The sequence below is a fragment of the Glandiceps talaboti genome, chromosome 9, assembly GCF_964340395.1.
Source record: "Glandiceps talaboti chromosome 9, keGlaTala1.1, whole genome shotgun sequence".
NCBI classification, from domain to species: domain Eukaryota; kingdom Metazoa; phylum Hemichordata; class Enteropneusta; family Spengelidae; genus Glandiceps; species Glandiceps talaboti.
Genome location: NC_135557.1, coordinates 1,176,196 through 1,199,074, shown reverse-complemented (window position 1 = coordinate 1,199,074; position 22,879 = coordinate 1,176,196). Strand labels below are relative to the sequence as shown.

At 37.5% G+C, this 22,879-nt stretch overlaps 2 protein-coding genes across 2 annotated transcripts in view; one reads left to right on the top strand and one right to left on the bottom strand.

The window, feature by feature from the left end:
- Window positions 1-19,528, top strand: part of LOC144440279 (lathosterol oxidase-like) — a 53,737-nt gene extending 34,209 nt beyond the window's left edge. Inside the window, exons 3-4 of the mRNA XM_078129627.1 lie at window positions 1,392-1,524; window positions 18,828-19,528. Coding sequence (XP_077985753.1) covers window positions 1,392-1,524; window positions 18,828-19,345 — 651 coding nt within the window. The 3' untranslated portion in view covers window positions 19,346-19,528. The remainder of the gene's footprint in view (window positions 1-1,391; window positions 1,525-18,827) is intronic.
- LOC144440348 (uncharacterized) lies at window positions 6,462-8,746 on the bottom strand. Its single transcript, XM_078129710.1, has 3 exons — window positions 8,102-8,746; window positions 7,528-7,620; window positions 6,462-7,134 (listed from the first exon to the last, which is right to left on the bottom strand). The coding sequence occupies exons 1-3, from the start codon at window positions 8,673-8,675 to the stop codon at window positions 6,779-6,781; spliced, it is 1,023 nt and encodes a 340-aa protein (XP_077985836.1). The 5' UTR covers window positions 8,676-8,746; the 3' UTR covers window positions 6,462-6,778.
- Window positions 19,529-22,879: the final 3,351 nt, after the last annotated feature.

Here is a 22,879-nt window from a genome sequence, read left to right as displayed (position 1 = left end):
TGTACATGTTAACTGAGAATGAGTGATACTGGTCTAAATTAGCACCTCTATTTGTACATGTTAACTGAGAATGAGTGATACACTTCAAGACAATCAGACATCCTGGAATAAACAAATAAGAATGAAATAATATGTGTATTATATTGCCATGTTTATCTTTGCGTTATTTTCTCAAGTTCAAAAGCAGAAGAAATGCAATCTCATACAAGTAATTCCTAGAAAGTTTCGAATTTACAGAGACACAAACAAGACGGGTGTACTGAAATATGACTATTACGGTTGAAACTTACTGTCAACATGGAAAATAGTCTTAGAGATACATTTCACAATCAACAGTTTGATAAATTACTACATAAATTATCCACTGCTTGTAATGAAAAAATAATGGCACTCATATGATATACATTACAATTATGAAAAATTACAGAGAATCACTGTAAATGTGGCAACCTGTAAATGTAATGTGATACTGATGATAGCGTCTAGCGATAAGCAACAACTCAAAATGGTGGTTCACTAGATAAAATGACGACTTCATAGTAAAGATTCGCATACAGTACAATATTACTTATCGGCAAAATGTTTCTGTGATTGGATCAGTTCTGAATGTTCTCTGTATTTGAATATTGGAGATTGCAGCTTTGATGGATAATTTCTCAAAACCTTCAATAATGGTGGCATGATCATTACAGAGTTTGTCATATGCTGTCAAAAACCAATTTACATGTAGAGGTTTGACGTGTGACAGGGTCAGGTTGACTTTGATATGACTGATGTCTTCATTGCGATCCAAGGCTGATACATACCATTTGATGTCTTCATTGCGATCCAAGGCTGATGCATACCATTTGATGTCTTCATTGCGATCCAAGGCTGATGCATACCATTTGATGTCTTCATTGCGATCCAAGACTGATGCATACCATTTGATGTCTTCATTGCGATCCAAGGCTGATGCATACCATTTGATGTCTTCAATTGATTACACATCATCAGAAGTGACGGAAAGTTAGTTGTCATGATATGATGTAGGCCAGAGACGTGTTTGATCACAATATGTGAAATGCCACAAGGTATCAAATCGCTAAAAAAAATACACATGTGAAAATATAGCGGTTTACAGTATCACTGTGTGCCTGCATGAGTGTATGTATGTATGTATGTATGTATGTATGTATGTATGTATGTATGTATGTATGTATGTGTGTGTGTGTGTGTGTGTGTGTGTATGTATGTGTGTGTATGTACATGTATGTATGTATGTATGTATGTCTATCCTTCCAATTTCTCCAGATTAGATATTATTTCAATTGTCCTTTGGGATTGTGTCATCTATGAAGGCTTGTTGCCAATGTCTGAATCATTTAATTTATTTTATTTCTCATCAATAGAATCAAGTTCGCAGAGAAATTATTTATACCTGTAAGTCAGTGCCATGGATGAGTTTACCAACCTGTGTGTTATTCTTATTTGAGGTCAGAGGTCACAGTAAATTGTACTGTGATATTTCCCAATCACAGCTGGGTAAGTTATGCACTAGTAGACAATGTATTACGTGGCTATGAGTGCAATAGTAGACATGTATTACGTGGCTATGAGGGTAATAGTAGACATGTATTACCTGTCTATGAGGGTAATAGTAGACATGTATTACGTGGCTATGAGGGTAATAGTAGACATGTATTACGTGGCTATGAGGGTAATAGTAGACATGTATTACGTGGCTATGAGGGCAATAGTAGACATGTATTACCTGGCTATGAGGGTAATAGTAGACATGTATTACGTGGCTATGAGGGCAATAGTAGACATGTATTACCTGTCTATGAGGGCAATAGTAAACATGTATTACCTGTCTATGAGGGTAATAGTAGACATGTATTACCTGGCTATGAGGGCAATAGTAGACATGTATTACCTGGCTATGAGGGTAATAGTAGACATGTATTACCTGTCTATGAGGGCAATAGTAGACATGTATTACCTGTCTATGAGGGCAATAGTAGACATGTATTACCTGGCTATGAGGGTAATAGTAGACATGTATTACGTGGCTATGAGGGTAATGAGGTATGTATGAGTGTATCAAAACAGCATCTGCGAGTAAAAAAGTGCTACTAGCAGTTTCAACAAAACACTGTTTGCGACATGTAGCACTTCTGTTCTGCTATACCTGTAGCACTTGCATTCTGCTACTAAACATGCTAAACTAGCATTTGTATTGTACTACTGACGCTTGTTGAACGACCGGTCATAATTCAAAAATTCGTATCAGAGTTAACATCACCAGTCCTTGTCAGCGTCACAATGTCATCGAGCAAATCATTCATTGAACGTTGTAGAGTCGCTCAAACCACTAGAGCATTACTATCAACTTGTCGGAAGAGGAAGAATACGTCGGCCGTTCCCGTGACCAGAAAAAGACCCATGAGGTGAGTGTTTCACTTTCTTTTCTACATTTTCATCGAAGTCTTGTAATATAATGCAGTGTCAATGTTTATGATCGTTATCAACAAACGCAACGTTAAGCAAATATAACACTACTCCGTTTCAGTGCAGAATTAAGAAAGGTTGTTTCGAATTTTTTTATTACAATTATTTGTGTTCACTTTCCTGCAATCTATAGCATCGAGTGGTCCTCGTTCTTTACGTTTCCGTGGCCATGGACCCACTAACCTCCCGCCCCCGGACGTAGTCCTGCTTACATGACGGTGCACGAGTCTGTATTACTGACTTGACTCTAAACACCAATTGTCAGAATCGAGTCCCGAATTCCTCCGTATGCAAGGGGAGGGACAATTGTCAGAATCGAGTCCCGAATTCCTCCGTATGCAAGCAGGACTACCCCGGACGCAGTTAATTACCCGTAATACACGGACTCAAGCCGGACCTTGCATGCATATGCGATGACGGTTGAATCGAAGGGACGTGTACGTACGAGTACCTCACCAAACTTTATCGTTTAACGCAAACTGGGATGTCTGCTTGTTCTTGTGATTTATTTGTAATACACTCCATGGTTTTCGTGGACGAACGGTGCCATCCCAGTGTTCCGGTAAAAAACCACAGGAGCGGTACTCCTGAACACCGCGTCGCCATTTTTGATCCCGATCGTTCTATTCGCTGCGAAGGGTAGGTCAGAGACCTTGCTGATCAGACGATTTCACTTGTTCAGCCACCATCACAGAACATTTTTTCAAACTGAATGACGACTTCGATAGTAAATCATAGTGCAGGAAGAAATACCACTACCACTAGATAAAGTAATTGAAATTAAACGTGTATTCCAACCGCACTTTGAATTGTGTAGAAATACTTCTCCCTACTTGTACGTGCAAAAGTCCTCCATCATAACACATGTGACATGTGTGACCTCGTAATGAACTCCATGATCCAGTCTGCAGTTCGCTCTCGACCCAAACAGCGATAGCGTAGCCATAGTGACCGTTCGAAATAAGATAAGAAACTCGCAACAAATGAACCAAAATATGTTCATAACGATCAATTGGTTGAAACAGTGTCTGCCAACTTTCAATGCCACAAATTTATAAAGTAGAATAGAACAGGGGCAAACTGCAAAAAATAGTGAATATATTATTTATTATGCAATTTATCAGTGGATTTATTGTGTTCGATTTTACTTCATAAAAAAAACCAGTGGAACAGGAGATTTATTTATTTATTTATGTACAAGCTGTGTACCCAACAAGTGACATTCTATAAGGACACTATTTTTCACATGACCTTATTCTCAAAGCCACTCTGGTATAATAATTCTTAAAATTTTCAGAAAACATCAATAACTCCTAGATAAGTGTATAATGCAAACATACCAGAATCAAGTTTTCATTATAAATGAAAAAAAACCCTACACTATATTTATTTTGATATTTGCATGGAGTACTATTAGTTGTTTCTTTATGACTCACTGATGGTTGTCGTTTATTACAAAAAGATTCAAATAGTTTTAATTGGGACTGTGAATCTATAAACCATCACTAGTGAATAGCAACACAGTGTCATCAGCAGATTAATACATTTTCTGTGTAGTAATGGTTGCATTCCTTCATTTGTTCGTTCATGAATAAAGTGGATTGAGTGGGGTTGAGATTACAACCTTGTCTTGTGCCAATACATATGAAAAGAATTTAGTGAAGCCAGTTCAGTTGTCAATTTGATACAAGACTTGGTTATTAAGACTGAATGAATATCATAGATACATTTTAATTATGTACACTTCTAAAACCCTGATTTGATAATTTCCTGAAGTAATTTTCAAATTCAAATAACCCCTTTCTTCAAAGGTAGCAGGAACTGTTATACCATGGTTTACTAATTTTTCTTCTTTTAGTTTGTGATTTCTTTTTGAGATGTTTAAAAGCAGAGTGAATAATATCAATGAAGTCCCAACTCGTGACTTTATACCAGCTGTAGTTTGTACTTTGTTTTCATTGTGTATTTTATATACAGCAGAAATAGAAATCACAAATAATTGACAATATTGTATTGGCTTCAGTCAAAATGTTAGATAAGGTAGAAGAGTCTCAGAATCACTATAATTTACATGTTTCACATTCTAAACATCTTACTTTTTATTTTAGATTAACTCTAATTGCTATGCATGTATGTAAATATACTGATTCAGTTATTTGATGTACTTGATTTCAGGATGATCAGTTCTGAAGAGGCATATGCTGTTGATCCTAGAGATGAGTATCTCAGACAATTACAAAAAGCTAAAAAGTTCTGGAAGTTGTCAAATGGCAGTTACATTGTAGCTAATTGTGATAGAGATACTGGTGTCTTGCTGAAGGAAAAATATCGCTTAGTGGAAAGAAACAGGATCTTCTATAGTTCTGATAGAAACCACAATGTTTCTCTGGTCACTTGCGATTGTGAGGATGGTTTAATCCAGCGCCAACGACTATCAAACACGAACTCTTCCATCACAGAAGAGTTTCACCAGTTTGTAGCAACTGAGAAGACCAAATACTGTCTGCATGCTGCTACTGTTGACAGATTGTTTCCAGAAACAAATACTGAATTGGACTCTCAGAGTAATAATGGTAAGAGTTCAATTCTACTGTTGCTAAATTCAATTCAATTTTGTTACTTATATACTACAACCACAACTGCAAGAGGTAGCCATAATTGCATCAAGTTTTATAATTGTTACTCTCTTCATATCAGTGAATATTACAGTGTCACCTGCCAAATAATTCAAAGTTTATCTCTGAGTTTTCCATTTCAAGTTTTGTAAAATTAGAAAGTCACAGTGCTCCCCTTTGGCCTATTTTTAAAACTGTGTCATAGAGTACTTGTTAATATGATTTCGATACAGTGTAAATCCATACATTCACTGGAATTTATTTCTATTATCTTGATGTTTCCGACACAAATTTTTGATTTCATATACTGTGATGCTCCTTTGAGAAAATAGATCCTACTGTTACATTTTTACTAAATAATTCCAGGCATGGTAATGAATTTAGTGAATTATGGTGAACTTTACTGTATAAATACATAAATATAGTGAAATTTAAAACCAAGTATAACATGACAGTTTTCCTCTATTAAGCCTGTTCTTTGCTGGGGTTTTTTTCTAGTCCATGTATAGGTGAAACTTGAGTTTGTCCTGTATTACCTGTACTGGACAAGACCTGTGATTGACTTCTAATGATTATTGTTTACAGATACCTCACATGTTGTGGTTGAACTGCTACAAGACACCTCTCTCTTAGCAGCTGTTACAATGGAAGAAGTTCATTTAGTGCACCTTAAGAAGACAGTGGGTGGCAAGAAACTAGCATGTATGACTTGTAATTATGGTACTAGGACCTGTGAATATGTCAAAATGTATAAAGAATGGTTGGAAGAGACTGACAAACCTACACCAGAAAGTGAGAGGGATCATCCAAGGACAAGTCACTTCTCATATGTGTCATATAAAAAGATACCCTATCCACTAACATCTGAACTGAAGGATGTGTATGACAAACAAGAGTCAGGGCAACTCCCCTTGCCAAGGCACCTGGTCCCTTCCATACCAGAATCAGATGAACCACTAAGTGTATGCAGACATGGTAATACTTGGAATGATGACGACCCAGTTCAGAATGACTGGTATATTGGTGATGCTGTCATCTACAAAGAAAACAGCACTATCAGTACAGTCAGCGTAGATGATGTCCATGAAAAATTCAAAGGTAAGTTACCATTTTTTAACAATGGAGATAGTGTGTTTTTAGTTGTGTAAACATGTTGTCCTGGTATTCTCTGCTAACTTTTGAGGGGGAGTTTCTTTAGCATTTGTTGGAATGAAAATTATTCAAACTAAAGAAAATTTCTTTGGTTTTGCACTTTGTGACTTTTACTAATTTTTCTTTCAGTTTACTACAGACCAAGTAATGGGCAATGTGGTTGCCGTCTTTCTTATGATGGAAAGGATGAATCAAGGCACAACTATCGTACATGCTACCTGACAATTTTATCTTTCATGCAGCCCTCTTCCTTGGTCTTGCTAATAAAAAAGTGAAAGGTGCTCTGCTGTCATAAACAGTGAAAACAATCAAAAGGAAGGAGTTGCCACCTCAGTATGGAATATTTGACAAGACTACTACACTATTATAAAATTTAATGCAGAATGGCAATTTTAGTAATGTCTATCAAAATAAGATAAATACTGGTTTGTCAAAGAAATTGATAGAAACTTAATGAGTGTTACAATTGGACAAAGAATTAGTGGATCAGTTAGATGTTCAATGTTTTACAGTTCCTTTCATCTTCTTCGGCGTGCTATCTGCATCACATACTCTAGAGCTCTTGTTGTTTTCTTGCTTTTTCTTTGACTCCTCCTGACAAGCATGGATGATGATGACTGCATAGGTTGGCTTGGGGACTGAATGGCATATGATACTGTGTGCTCAGATAGGTCGTGGCTGTGCATGCCAAACTGGTCATCAGACTGGGTTTGGTCTTGCAAGGAGGCTTCCTCAGTTACTTGGAATGTGTCATGAAAAGACAGTGAGTCATTGGTGTGGAGAGTACTGTCTTCAAAACTCGGTATTGTTGATATTTCCATGGTTGATGGTAGGACATGTAGTGTTTCCGGTGTAGAATGCATATTTAAAAGTTCTGGTGAAAAGAGACAAAATGAATAAATGTGGATTAATATTGTACAATTCTGAGGCTAACTAGACATTTGTTACGTTATGACAAACTCAATGTATTCTGATGCAAATAATGCAAATTATAATATGTGTATATTGGTGTGTTTTTTGCACTGTCTTGACTGAATATCTAAAGTATCGATTAGAAGGTACACAGCAAATTTAACAATTTCAGTAGATAGAAGTTGACTTCTACCATCTGTATGTATGAACATATGGTTTTCTATGTACCCATGTATTTCTGAATTTATTCTTAGTGTCTTTCAATAACAATTACACGCTTACTGTATGTTAGCCTTTGACAAGTCACCAATATATATTTTCACGGTTAATATCAGAATTTTATGTTGTTACTTACCAAGATCATTTTGATTCAGTGTGGTATAATTGTAAACTATCTGCTGGAGGGCAGGTATTTCAGGATGGAATTGTATATCTTCTGGTGTAGCAGCTAGAGAAATAAACAAGAATTTGAACAGTTAACAAGGCAGATATTGTATTGTATTGTATTGTAATGTCACAAACCAAGCCGAAATATGGAGTAATAAAATATTAATAAAACAAACATGCCTTGTTTATTTACTGACACATACAGCTCAGCATAAGTAGGACAATGAACAGAAAAAATGTGCACTACTACCACATTTTAGGTAATTGATATTGAATCACCCCTCGCCCTCAATCTGATTAAAATCAGATGTGGTGAAAGCGGCTAGATGTCCTTATTTACCTCTATTCATCATGTTGTGACGTTTGTTTTGTTCGGAGTGATCGCGTGGGAAGGCGGCGATAAAATTTCAACTAATCAAAACAAGTACTGAGTATACTACTCAATGATAAAGGCACAGCATAAACTCGCTGAGATGAAAGTCGCCTTATATGAATACTATATCAACTCTAGTTTTGAAAACAGGTTATGACGTTGCACCTACCTGTCAAATCTTCTCGTTGGTAGTACACGTAACAAGCCTTTGCAGCTCTCCTCAAGAGTTCTGTCCAGCCGTCTACCTCTTTCGGACGTTTGCATGGGTTGCAGTAGGGCACATCTACAGGCCACCACATGGGAGCTTTGTCTTGATTACCCCATAACGCCTGGTTTCGACCGACGCTAGTCTTCACGATGGTTGGAATCAGATGTCTGAGTTCGGCAAACGTAAGCTTGCTCAGGCAGCCTTGTGGTGAGTCACGGATGTCTGGTAGGTCTGGGATTGGTACGGACGTTGAGTTGTCTGTGGCTCCGCCGACATCTGAACTATCTGTCTCATCAGTGGCTGTACGTTGATACCGAGTGGATGTAACGGGTGGTATAACCATATCTGGAAGTTTTTCTTGAAGTGACTGCTGCATGCAATCAGTACCGTGGACGATAAACTTGCGTTTCGCTAACACTTTGTCGTAAAACGATACGACCACTCCAACTTCTAAGTTAGTCTTTTTTACGAACATATCGATCTGCTTCTTTAAAAGAAGCCAACTTTCAGCCTGCTTCTTCAAGAGGAATGACATTTTGCTGGTATACAGTCTTCTCGATGTGTCGACTACGAATTTTATATTGATAATGATGTGGTCGAAAGAAGTTTCCATGGCTTTTAAAGTCGAAGAACAGTGTGAGAAAGTGTTAATGTCGCATTTGCTAAACTGATCGATCCGCCGGGCAGCACGTGGCGGATCGCCGCGTAAAGTCGTCGGTGACGTAAAGAGCGGTACCAGTTCACACTTTTACTGCTTTATGATATGTCATTTGTCAAGGATCTGCTGACAGTCAATCCGCAATGTAACATCAAAAGACGGTAAAGTTGGGTATAAAGACAATATCATTTATCTTGGTGCTAATTGACGGCGTTATTGAACTCATAGCGTTAACCACACAACTGTGTTGCTGTAACTAACCGAACGGTTCGCGATCTCATCACCCAGCAGACACATCTCATCTCACCAAACATTACATGTATCTTGGCCGAAAACAATCTCGTGGGTGCAATAACGAGTACGTCCACAGCTGTAAAAAACCAGCTAAACAGTTCTAACTGTTTTCGACTATGTTGAAGTTTACACACACGCTCCCTAATGAGATTAGTGGTTATGGCCGCCAACACTTCGTAATACCATAGGGTCTATGGTAATACATGCAGGGAATACATGTAGTGGTAGGACACACCGAGCGCCATCACACCCCTTTCCTAGATAGTATGTTTCACACTGGTAGGATGGTGCCTATTATTAACAATCACTCACAAATATGTAATTCATTGTCCGTCCGCCCGTACGACTGCTCCTACAAATCTGACAATCAGTAAAAATTCTCCGAAAATACCAGAGATGTCGATCGAAAGAATTTCTATCAGAAAAAATAACAACTTCAGATAACCGTTTTAAGGTGACGTATGGCATGTATAAAAGAATACCCTATTTCGGTGTATTTTACGCGGAAAAGTTATGTCGGCATGTTTCCACAGAGAGTCTATCAGCCAATCGTTGTCACGCATTCTCAAAAAGGAATAGCCATTGTCACATCAGCTAATATCATCATAATTTATTCAAGTCATCTGACGTCACCAATTCACAAGTTTCATAGTTCTTAACAACATGTTCCCTTTCGGCAAGCTGGCCTTATTTACATCGGCAAAGGCAACGAAAAGGATTGCAACTTTTTAAACAAACGTTTAATGTTTGATACAATGTTTTCTTCACAAGACGTGCATTTCAACACGGACCGTGATTTCAAGGACGCAATCGTCTGCATGCAGCACATGTTAATTTTTAGTCCGTGGTGCGTCAGCTAAATTCATCAACGTCCTCCAAAAACATTTGAGACCGGTAACAATATTTTTCCTTTGTCATTGAAGTTAACACATAAATATAAAATAGATGTGAATTTGTATTTTTAAATTAAAAACTTAGAGCTGTTTACGTCGTATTACTTTACAAATTTGGACTATGAATTCTACGATACTGTCATAGATAAGAACGCATGTAAAAGCATGGCTGTAATAGTCAAAACAAAGTGATAATAATAATCATGAACTCCTCCTCCAACATCTGTATAAACATATTTGTTCGATGAAAAAACCCGTAAAGTTTGAGTACGTGTACTGCATTGTCATGGACGAGGTGAGAATGAACCACCGCAGCCGATTGTTTACTTAGTATTTTGTGATTCGCACGTTGTCGACGGCAGGGGATCAAGGTCACAGCCGTCGCCTCTCTCCACGCAAACATTCTTCAAGGTGACATGAAATGTTGTCTGTTTTGCCGCCAATACAATAAAACACCAATGTGAGCAAAAACTTTATTGACATCAATGACAAAGTAAACTGAAACATCGATTAGGCTTACTTTCACATGCGTCAGGAGAGTGTCGATCATAATTTACCGTGGATCGGTAGCTACCGGGTCACGGGTGCTGTCGTCATAGTTCGGCGCATACATGCAGCTACATTATCGCTGTTCGACCATCGATGCAAGAATCGCTGAAAGTGCTTCATTTGCTAGCAATCGCAGAATCAAAGTGTTATGAGTCGCAGAGTCAGAGTGCTATAGTGGTCGCAGAATGCAAGTGCTACAGGTATAGCAGAATCGAAGTGCTACATGTCGCAAACAGTGTTTTGTTGAAACTGCTAGTAGCACTTTTTACTAGCAGATGCTGTTTTGATACACCCATATATACCTGGGGTAATAGTAGACATGTATTACCTGTCTATGAGTGCAATAGTAGACATGTATTACCTGGCTATGAGGGTAATAGTAGACATGTATTACGTGGCTATGAGGGCAATAGTAGACATGTATTACCTGTCTATGAGTGCAATAGTAGACATGTATTACGTGGCTATGAGGGTAAAAGTAGACATGTATTACCTGTCTATGAGGGTAATAGTAGACATGTATTACCTGGCTATGCATGTAAGTAATTGGCCCAAAACTGACCAAGTATGGGCAGAGTTACGAGCTCGCAAGTCTCAAGTACGAGTGACGTCACTCATACAGAATGAAGGTACACGTACGCTGCATATCACACTTACACATGTTACATGCACTCTCAGACAAATGAAACGTACCGTACTACATAGAAACCCTTTTTAATGAATTGTACTTATTTAATACTAAAACTAAATACTGAGTTGAATATAAGATTGTTGAATTGAATATGTGTAGAATAAATCAAAAAACGTATTTACAAGAAAGACGACGACGTGGTGGACAGCTGATAAGAACGTATTGTTGTCATGGTTGCATCTATAAATAGTGTTCACTGACATGTAAATGTAATCAAATTGTATCAATGTGTATAAAACGATGTGTCCGCAATTTAGCCACTCAATGAGAAGAAAAAATAAAGTTCAGAAAAACGAAGTCAGGGGTTTCTGTTTTATTGCACGGCTGTCTGCTGCTTTTCTGGGTAAACTACGGAGCAATAACAACTGGGTAGGTTCACAATCAGGCTGCGACTCTAGCCATAACAAACACGGAGAAAGCATAGCTGCCGCTTCGCCGTGCAATGGTACTGGTTCACACGGGACATCTTTTTCGCTTGTTCACGATCGAATGAGGATTCCTTCCTAGACATCGCAGATTTATAGGTAGGCCGAAGCTGAAAAAGTTTTACACCTTTGAAAATCTTTATTGGAAAAAGAAACGAAACTCCTTTCACTTCTGACCGATAATCATCTTTTCGGTATCGCAGTCAATCATCAATGGTTGCGTTACATCTCATGCCGACAAGTTGTTTGAAAGTCGCCACTATAGTCAGAGTGTGACATGCCGTTCTCACCATTTCACAATCATCTCAAATCTTTTATGAATCATACAAAAGACAACGGGGCGGTCAATAGGAGAACAACTTTATTGAGATGTTATTGAAGGTGTGATCGTTCCAATGCACCCGATGCAGTCGTCTTTTGCTCACGTCATTCAAGTGGTGGACAGTGATTTTATGCACACTGTAGCTCCAAGACAAACCGCGCTCATTCACAAGTCGATCGTCATTCATCAAACTTCAAATTTTTACCGAAACATTACTTTGATATCAGAACAACAAATTTTTTCGTGGGACACGTAGTCAGCTCGGATGACCGATCAATTCAGATATTCGCCACGTACTCGCGGAATACGACAAGCGTGAGTCCTCTGCGTACTCATCGAAAATTAGGCCAACTGCAAGAGTATGACGTCACCCGTATATGGAAATTACGAGTTCAGACGTCACTCGTACTTGAGACTTACGAGCTCGTAACTCTGCCCGTACTTGGTCAGTTTTGGGCGAATTACATACCTCGGCTATGAGGGCAATAGTAGACATGTATTACCTGGCTATGAGTGCAATAGTAGACATGTATTACGTGGCTATGAGGGTAATAGTAGACATGTATTACCTGTCTATGAGGGTAATAGTAGACATGTATTACCTGGCTATGAGGGCAATAGTAGACATGTATTACCTGTCTATGAGGGCAATAGTAGACATGTATTACCTGGCTATGAGGGTAATAGTAGACATGTATTACGTGGCTATGAGGGCAATAGTAGACATGTATTACGTGGCTATGAGGGTAATAGTAGACATGTATTACCTGGCTATGAGGGTAATAGTAGACATGTATTACCTGGCTATGAGGGTAATAGTAGACATGTATTACGTGGCTATGAGGGTAATAGTAGACATGTATTACCTGTCTATGAGGGTAATAGTAGACATGTATTACGTGGCTATGAGGGTAATAGTAGACATGTATTACGTGGCTATGAGGGTAATAGTAGACAATGTATTACCTGGCTATGAGGGTAATAGTAGACATGTATTACCTGGCTATGAGGGTAATAGTAGACATGTATTACGTGGCTATGAGGGTAATAGTAGACAATGTATTACCTGGCTATGAGGGTAATAGTAGACATGTATTACGTGGCTATGAGTGTAATAGTAGACATGTATTACCTGTCTATAAGGGTAATAGTAGACATGTATTACCTGGCTATGAGGGTAATAGTAGACATGTATTACGTGGCTATGAGGGTAATAGTAGACATGTATTACCTGTCTATGAGGGTAATAGTAGACATGTATTACGTGGCTATGAGGGTAATAGTAGACATGTATTACGTGGCTATGAGGGTAATAGTAGACAATGTATTACCTGGCTATGAGGGTAATAGTAGACATGTATTACCTGTCTATGAGGGTAATAGTAGACATGTATTACGTGGCTATGAGGGCAATAGTAGACATGTATTACCTGGCTATGAGGGCAATAGTAGACATGTATTACGTGGCTATGAGGGCAATAGTAGACATGTATTACCTGGCTATGAGGGTAATAGTAGACATGTATTACGTGGCTATGAGGGTAATAGTAGACATGTATTACCTGTCTATGAGGGTAATAGTAGACATGTATTACGTGGCTATGAGGGTAATAGTAGACATGTATTACGTGGCTATGAGGGTAATAGTAGACATGTATTACCTGTCTATGAGGGTAATAGTAGACATGTATTACGTGGCTATGAGGGTAATAGTAGACAATGTATTACCTGGCTATGAGGGTAATAGTAGACATGTATTACGTGGCTATGAGGGTAATAGTAGACATGTATTACCTGTCTATGAGGGCAATAGTAGACATGTATTACGTGGCTATGAGGGCAATAGTAGACAATGTATTACGTGGCTATGAGGGTAATAGTAGACATGTATTACGTGGCTATGAGGGTAATAGTAGACATGTATTACGTGGCTATGAGGGTAATAGTAGACAATGTATTACCTGGCTATGAGGGCAATAGTAGACATGTATTACGTGGCTATGAGGGCAATAGTAGACAATGTATTACCTGGCTATGAGGGCAATAGTAGACAATGTATTACCTGGCTATGAGGGTAATAGTAGACATGTATTACGTGGCTATGAGGGTAATAGTAGACATGTATTACGTGGCTATGAGGGTAATAGTAGACATGTATTACCTGTCTATGAGTGCAATAGTAGACATGTATTACGTGGCTATGAGGGTAATAGTAGACATGTATTACGTGGCTATGAGGGTAATAGTAGACAATGTATTACGTGGCTATGAGGGTAATAGTAGACATGTATTACCTGTCTATGAGGGTAATAGTAGACATGTATTACGTGGCTATGAGGGTAATAGTAGACATGTATTACCTGTCTATGAGTGCAATAGTAGACATGTATTACGTGGCTATGAGGGTAATAGTAGACATGTATTACGTGGCTATGAGGGTAATAGTAGACAATGTATTACGTGGCTATGAGGGTAATAGTAGACATGTATTACCTGTCTATGAGGGTAATAGTAGACATGTATTACGTGGCTATGAGGGTAATAGTAGACATGTATTACCTGTCTATAAGGGTAATAGTAGACATGTATTACGTGGCTATGAGGGTAATAGTAGACATGTATTACCTGGCTATGAGGGTAATCATACTCACCAATCTGAAAACCGTCAACTTTCCAGACATAACGCTCAACATCAACAACGGTAAATATTACCCATACAGAAAACCCAACGACAACCCCATGTACATACACACGCAATCTAGCCACCCACCCAGCATCATCAAGAATATATTGTCAGCCATCGGCCATAGAATTTCCGACATATCATCCGACGAACACATCTTCAACCAAGCAGCCCAACTATACCAAAATGCACTAAAAACCAGCGGCTACAAAGAGAACATCACGTACACCAGCACCCCAAACATGAAAAACACGAAAACAGCACAGAACTATCAAAACACATTTGGAAACTGAAAAGAAACAACGAGCCCTTTTCCATATCCTGGTCCATCAGCAAGACAGCCCAAGCATACACCAATAAAACAAAACGATGCAACCTGTGTTTAACCGAAAAATTAACCATTATTAAAGCAGACAAAAACTCCACACTAAACAAAAGAACTGAGTTGATATCCAAATGCCGTCACAAGAAAAAGTTGTATTTGATGTCCAACTTCAATAGAGCATCTATCACCTAAACTAAACCCGTTAACTAATGGAACATCAAAGCCCAACATGTAACAACCCGCCAACACCTACTTGTCCGCACCCAATAACTCACACAATAACAACCAACACCTCAACACACACAACACCAACCCACCAATTGACACAGACAATAGTGATGATATTTCTATTGTCTGCACTCTATATAAACACACACCCAGAGAGTAGAAACCAGCAGTTGTCTGATGATCGCGCAAAGCGTGAAACTCCGAGTTACAACCAAGAAAGAGTTCCAGTACTACCAAAACCATATATATATATATATATATATATATATATATATATATATATATACATACATATAAAATTATATATATAAAGATGCACTCAATGAAGCAGGATATAATCACACCCTCAAATTTGACCAAACAAGACACACTCAACGCAAGCGGAATCGCAGCCGTAATATAACTTGGTTCAACCCACCTTACAGTAAACACGTTTCAACAAACATCGGTAGAAAATTTCTCAACCTCATCGACAAGCATTTCCCTATATCCAGTGTACTGCATAAAATCTTCAACCGTAATAATACTAAAGTGAGCTATAGTTACATGGACAACATGGGTAAATTAATCAGCGGTCATAATAAAGCCATACTTTCAAAAGCTAAGCAAACACAACAAAATACCTGTAACTGCAGAAAACCAAAGGAGTGCCCTCTCGCAGGAAAATGCCTCATAAAAAGCGTTGTTTACAAAGCAACAGTCACCACTAACCAAGATCACAAATCATACATAGGCGTTAGTGACACAGAATTCAAAAGCAGGTTCAACAACCACAAGTCTTCATTTAAACTTGATCACAAGAAGAAAGACACTGCACTCAGTAAATACATTTGGCACCTAAAAGACAGCAACATTAATTACGATGTACACTGGTCAGTTCTCAAGCAGGCTTCCTCATACTCTAACGTTACCAAACGATGTCAACTATGCCTCTGGGAAAAATATTTTATTATAACTGCCGACAAATCAACGAACTTGAACAGCAGAACTGAATTAATCAGTAAATGCCGGCACGCTAACAAGTTCTTACTTAATAATACGTAACCTTTGTTGTCAATCTTTTTGTGTACACACAGCCGTCAGTGAACACACATAAGTTATGTACATAATGCAGGATGTATAGCTAACGAATACTATTAAACCACACTATTACACCTGACGATCCTTCGGGTGAAACGGTCCGTAGTGTAATTCCACTATGTAATATCAGACTCGTCTTCTTTCATTTTTATGTATGATAGCTCTCCAAGGTGATCGAGCACTCTACTTGGCGAAAGAAGAATGAAATTATATGTATATATATATATATATATATATATATATATATATATATATATATATATATATATAAAGTTTCTTGTCAAGTTTCTTGTCAAGTCCCTAATCATACATATATATATATATATATATATATATATATATATATATATATATATATATATATATATATATATATATATATATATAGTTTCTTGTCAAGTCCCTAATCATACATATATATATATATAAAGTTACTTGTCAAGTCCCTAATCATACATATATATATATATAGTTTCTTGTCAAGTCCCTAATCATACATATATATATATATATATATATATATATATATATATATATATATATATATATATATATATATATATATATATATATATATATATATATATATATATATATAGTTTCTTGTCAAGTCCCTAATCATACATATATATATATATATAAAGTTACTTGTCAAGTCCCTAATCATACATATATATATATATAAAGTTACTTGTCAAGTCCCTAATCATACATATATATATATATAATTTCTTGTCAAGTCCCTAATCATACATATATATATATATAAAGTTTCTTTCCAAGTCCCTAATCATACATATATATAGTTACTTGTCAAGTCCCTAACCATACATATATATAGTTACTTGTCAAGTCCCTAACCATACATATACATATATATAATTTCTTGTCAAGTCCCTAACCATACATATATATAGTTACTTGTCAAGTCCCTAACCATACATATATATAGTTACTTGTCAAGTCCCTAACCATACATATATATAGTTACTTGTCAAGTCCCTAACCATACATATATATAGTTACTTGTCAAGTCCCTAACCATACATATATATAAAGTTTCTTGGTCAAGTCGCTAATATCAACGTACACAGTGGTACATATATATGTATATTTACAATATGTATTGAGACATTGTAACAGCCATTTTGTTCACATGTCGCAAGTAACCAATCAGAAATTATAGGAATCAGATATGGGCACTACTCATGGCAGCTGTAACATTATGGGATATATCTATACCAAGAGACTTTATAACATTATGGGATATATCTCTACCAAGAGACTTTATAACATTATGGGATATATCTATACCAAGAGACTTTATATCATTATGGGATATATCTATACCAAGAGACTTGATAACATTACGGGATATATCTATACCAAGAGACTTGATAACATTATGGGATATATCTATACCAAGAGACTTGATAACATTATGGGATATATCTATACCAAGAGACTTGATAACATTATGGGATATATCTATACCAAGAGACTTTATAACATTATGGGATATATCTATACCAAGAGACTTTATAACATTATGGGATATATCTATACCAAGAGACTTGATAACATTATGGGATATATCTATACCAAGAGACTTTATAACATTATGGGATATATCTATACCAAGAGACTTGATATCATAGAGAGATAATATCATAACTAGGCAAAGCCCATAAGCTCACGCAGGGTAGATTCATTTGTGACCGGCTGCCTGGGCCAGGGTTGATACACTTGATTTGGGTCATTTTCCAGGGGTATTGACCATCAAAATTTATTTTATTGAATGACATTTAATTCTCTGACATGGACGAGAAGTAAAGAAAGTCAACACTCTATGCAGTTGTTGGTTTCAAAAACCATCATAGCCATTATATTAATATTGTTCATTTTCAATCAGCCTACTTATCATAGACTCTCCACCAACGTACGTTGGTCTTTGGACAAATGTTTTGTTGACATATGTTGCTGAACATCACGATTTCTCAATTCAACTCAATGATTTAGGAATGTTACAACAAACATAGGAAAGTAGTTATTCTTTTTTGAACATGTAAAAAATAAATTATTGATATAAATGTCAAAACCACTCTTCCACAACCCGGAAATTAAACTATGCTATGTCATCAGTGGTCCGTATCGCGTACATCAAACTTCCAAATAGTGTAACAATTTCTCCTTGAGATACAGTGATGCCTCGATACTCGTTACAATGTTACGATAATCGTGCCAACAGGCCTACTGTTGCAATATTGCAATGGTGATGTTATGTCGCCTATGCTATACGATGATACGGTAGTGCATGGAGAATGCACGTAGTGTATGGAAGGCGCATGCGTAGTCACTGCACGCCGCAATGCATCCCTGGGAGAACCACCAATTTTTTTTGCATAGTATATACGACGTGCATGCGTACTAGGCATTGAGCCGCTACGCAGCAGCTGCCGCTGTGCAGGTTATTAAGACTAACTACCACTAGTACAAATGTCACTGCTATTATTGTTCATGTTTGTTTGTTTGTTTTTAGGTTACTTCAGTATCATTGTGGATGTGTTCAGTTTTCTATTCTTCACTGACATGTTGATATACTGGATTCATCGCTGGTTACATCATCCTTTAATCTACAAGTACATACACAAAGACCATCATAAATGGAAGATAACAACACCATTCGCAAGCCATGCTTTCCATCCAGCTGATGGATTCTTACAGAGCGCCCCCTATCACATCTACCCCTTCCTATTCCCACTTCACAAGTATGTGTACTTGGCATTGTTTGTGTTTGTCAATATTTGGACTGTAAGTATCCACGATGGTGATTATCGCGTACCTAAATCATTAAAACCATTTATAAATGGCTCAGCACATCATACAGACCATCATTTGTTTTTCAATTACAATTATGGTCAGTTTTTCACTCTGTGGGATAGGATTGGAGGTTCATTCCGCAGTCCAATAGCATTTGAAGGAAAAGGTCCCTTGAAAGATGTCTTGGAGTTGGAGAAGAAAGCCAATGAAAATTACAAGAACTCTAAAACTGAATAAAATAGATTGTGTGTGCACCATTTGTAATTTTAAACACCATTTACAGTTTTAAGTTTCATTAAAGTTATTTGATTGTCATCAATTTTAAGTAATTTACAAATGTTTTAATGGTATTTAAAAACTTTCTAAATGTGAAACAAAAACATGAAGTAAAGAAACACCACTTGGGTATATCTAGGTAATGTTTAAGCAATAAACCACCCCCTGGGGATAGCATACCAAGAGGTTTTGACTAGTGAACGAAATATATGCAAGAGCGATAGCGAGTGCATATATTGAGTTCACTGGTCAAAACCGAGTGGTATACCATCCCCAGGGGTAGTTTATCGTTATTATATTATACCAGTATATTGAAAATGTCCTAAACAAGATAAGACGCAACATTTTCTGCTTTCATTTGCGCCCCTATCCCTGCACGGTCTACAAAGTTCGTAGACGAGCAGTCAACATCAAAATTTGGACACGTGCCAACTGTGCATTATCGCTCATTTTAGACGTGCTAGTTCGATGTCTAGACCAATCAGATCTCTCGATTTGTGCCATCAATATACTGGTATAATATAATAGTACTTACATCATAGTTGTTGTACCCTGTATTATATAAGCAGAATGCATCCAGAGTTGACTTACCAGAATGCATCCAGAGTTGACTTACCAGTTTCAAGATACATTCCATCAGACAACGTTGTTACTTGTGTAACTACTTTTCAGTTGTTTTTGTCTGTATCATAAAATGTTCATTGTTAATTGAATCATGGGAAATACAATGAATTCATTTCTTCCGTGTTATTTTATAAAAGAGAGACTAAACATCAGAAAAACATAACATTTGATACATCAGTCCAGTGTACAATCGATAACCATCCACATCCAACCATACAAAATACATGGCACTGTATAGAGAGGCATTCTATATATGGCATTGTATAGAGAGGCATTCTATGCATGGCATCGTATAGAGAGGCATTCTATGCATGGCATTGTATAGAGAGGCATTCTATGCATGGTATTGTATAGGGAGGCATTCTATGCATGGTATTGTATAGAGAGGCATTCTATGCATGGCATTGTATAGAGAGGCATTCTATGCATGACATTGTATAGAGAGACATTCTATGGATGGTATTGTATAGAGAGACATTCTATGCATGGCATTGTATAGAGAGGCATTATATGCATGGCATTGTATAGAGAGGCATTCTATGCATGGTATTGTATAGGGAGGCATTCTATGCATGGTATTGTATAGAGAGGCATTCTATGCATGGTATTGTATAGAGAGGCATTCTATGCATGGCATCGTATAGAGAGGCATTCTATGCATGGTATTGTATAGGGAGGCATTCTATGCATGGTATTGTATAGAGAGGCATTCTATGCATGGCATTGTATAGAGAGGCATTCTATGCATGGCATTGTATAGAGAGGCATTCTATGCATGGTATTGTATAGAGAGGCATTCTATGCATGGCATCGTATAGAGAGGCATTCTATGCATGGCATTGTATAGAGAGGCATTCTATGCATGGTATTGTATAGGGAGGCATTCTATGCATGGTATTGTATAGAGAGGCATTCTATGCATGGCATTGTATAGAGAGGCATTCTATGCATGACATTGTATAGAGAGACATTCTATGGATGGTATTGTATAGAGAGACATTCTATGCATGGCATTGTATAGAGAGGCATTATATGCATGGCATTGTATAGAGAGGCATTCTATGCATGGTATTGTATAGGGAGGCATTCTATGCATGGTATTGTATAGAGAGGCATTCTATGCATGGTATTGTATAGAGAGGCATTCTATGCATGGCATCGTATAGAGAGGCATTCTATGCATGGTATTGTATAGGGAGGCATTCTATGCATGGTATTGTATAGAGAGGCATTCTATGCATGGCATTGTATAGAGAGGCATTCTATGCATGGCATTGTATAGAGAGGCATTCTATGCATGGTATTGTATAGGGAGGCATTCTATGCATGGTATTGTATAGAGAGGCATTCTATGCATGGCATTGTATAGAGAGGCATTCTATGCATGGTATTGTATAGGGAGGCATTCTATGCATGGCATCGTATAGAGAGGCATTCTATGCATGGTATTGTATAGAGAGGCATTCTATGCATGACATTGTATAGAGAGACATTCTATGGATGGCATTGTATAGAGAGGCATTCTATGCATGGCATTGTATAGGGAGGCATTCTATGCATGGTATTGTATAGAGAGGCATTCTATGCATGGCATCGTATAGAGAGGCATTCTATGCATGGCATTGTAGAGAGAGGCATTCTATGCATGGCATTGTAGAGAGGCATTCTATGCATGGCATTGTATAGGGAGGCATTATATGCATGGCGTTGTATAGAGAGGCATTCTATGCATGGTATTGTATAGGGAGGCATTCTATGCATGGTATTGTATAGAGAGGCATTCTATGCATGACATTGTATAGAGAGACATTCTATGGATGGCATTGTATAGAGAGGCATTCTATGCATGGCATTGTATAGGGAGGCATTCTATGCATGGTATTGTATAGAGAGGCATTCTATGCATGGCATCGTATAGAGAGGCATTCTATGCATGGCATTGTACAGGGAGACATTCTATGGGTGGTATTGTATAGAGAGGCATTCTATACATGGCATCGTATAGAGAGGCATTCTATGCATGGCATTGTATAGAGAGGCATTCTATGCATGGCATTGTATAGAGAGACATTCTATGCATGGCATTGTATAGAGAGGCATTCTATGCATGGCATTGTACAGGGAGACATTCTATGGATGGTATTGTATAGGGAGGCATGGCATTGAATAGGGAGGCATTCTATGGATGGAGACTGAAGACTCTCCATGTAAGATTACCATATAGTATAATTCTCAATACTATTATCTGCAATTATAGCATTTTACCTCATGCTAGAGGGTCAAATAGATCACAACAGTTGACTTATTGTCACTCACACCTTTAGTAATACATGTGTAGTGCAAGGTGCAGAAGTTATAGAAATCAAAGAGTTGTTATTTTTTTGACAAACCTAGGTGGTAAAATTCTGCTGCAAGTATCAATAGATTAGGCATTCATGGGTAAAGTGTGGCATACATATTTGGTGTATGCATATCAACTTGCAGTGTTCTCTGTAGCTGTAGTTTCAAGAGCATAGTGAGTGAATGTACAACAGTATTTACTGTAAGCATAGTGAGTGAATGTACAACAGTAAACACTAAGCATAGTGAGTGAATGTACAACAGTATTTACTGTAAGCATAGCGAGTGAATGTACAACAGTAAACACTGTAAGCATAGTGAGTGAATGTACAACAGTAAACACTGTAAGCATAGTGAGTGAATGTACAGCAGTAAACACTGTAAGCATAGTGAGTGAATGTACAACAGTAAACACTGTAAGTATAGTGAGTGAATGTACAACAGTAAACACTAAGCATAGCGAGTGAATGTACAACAGTAAACACTGTAAGCATAGTAAGTGAATGTACAACAGTAAACACTAAGCATAGT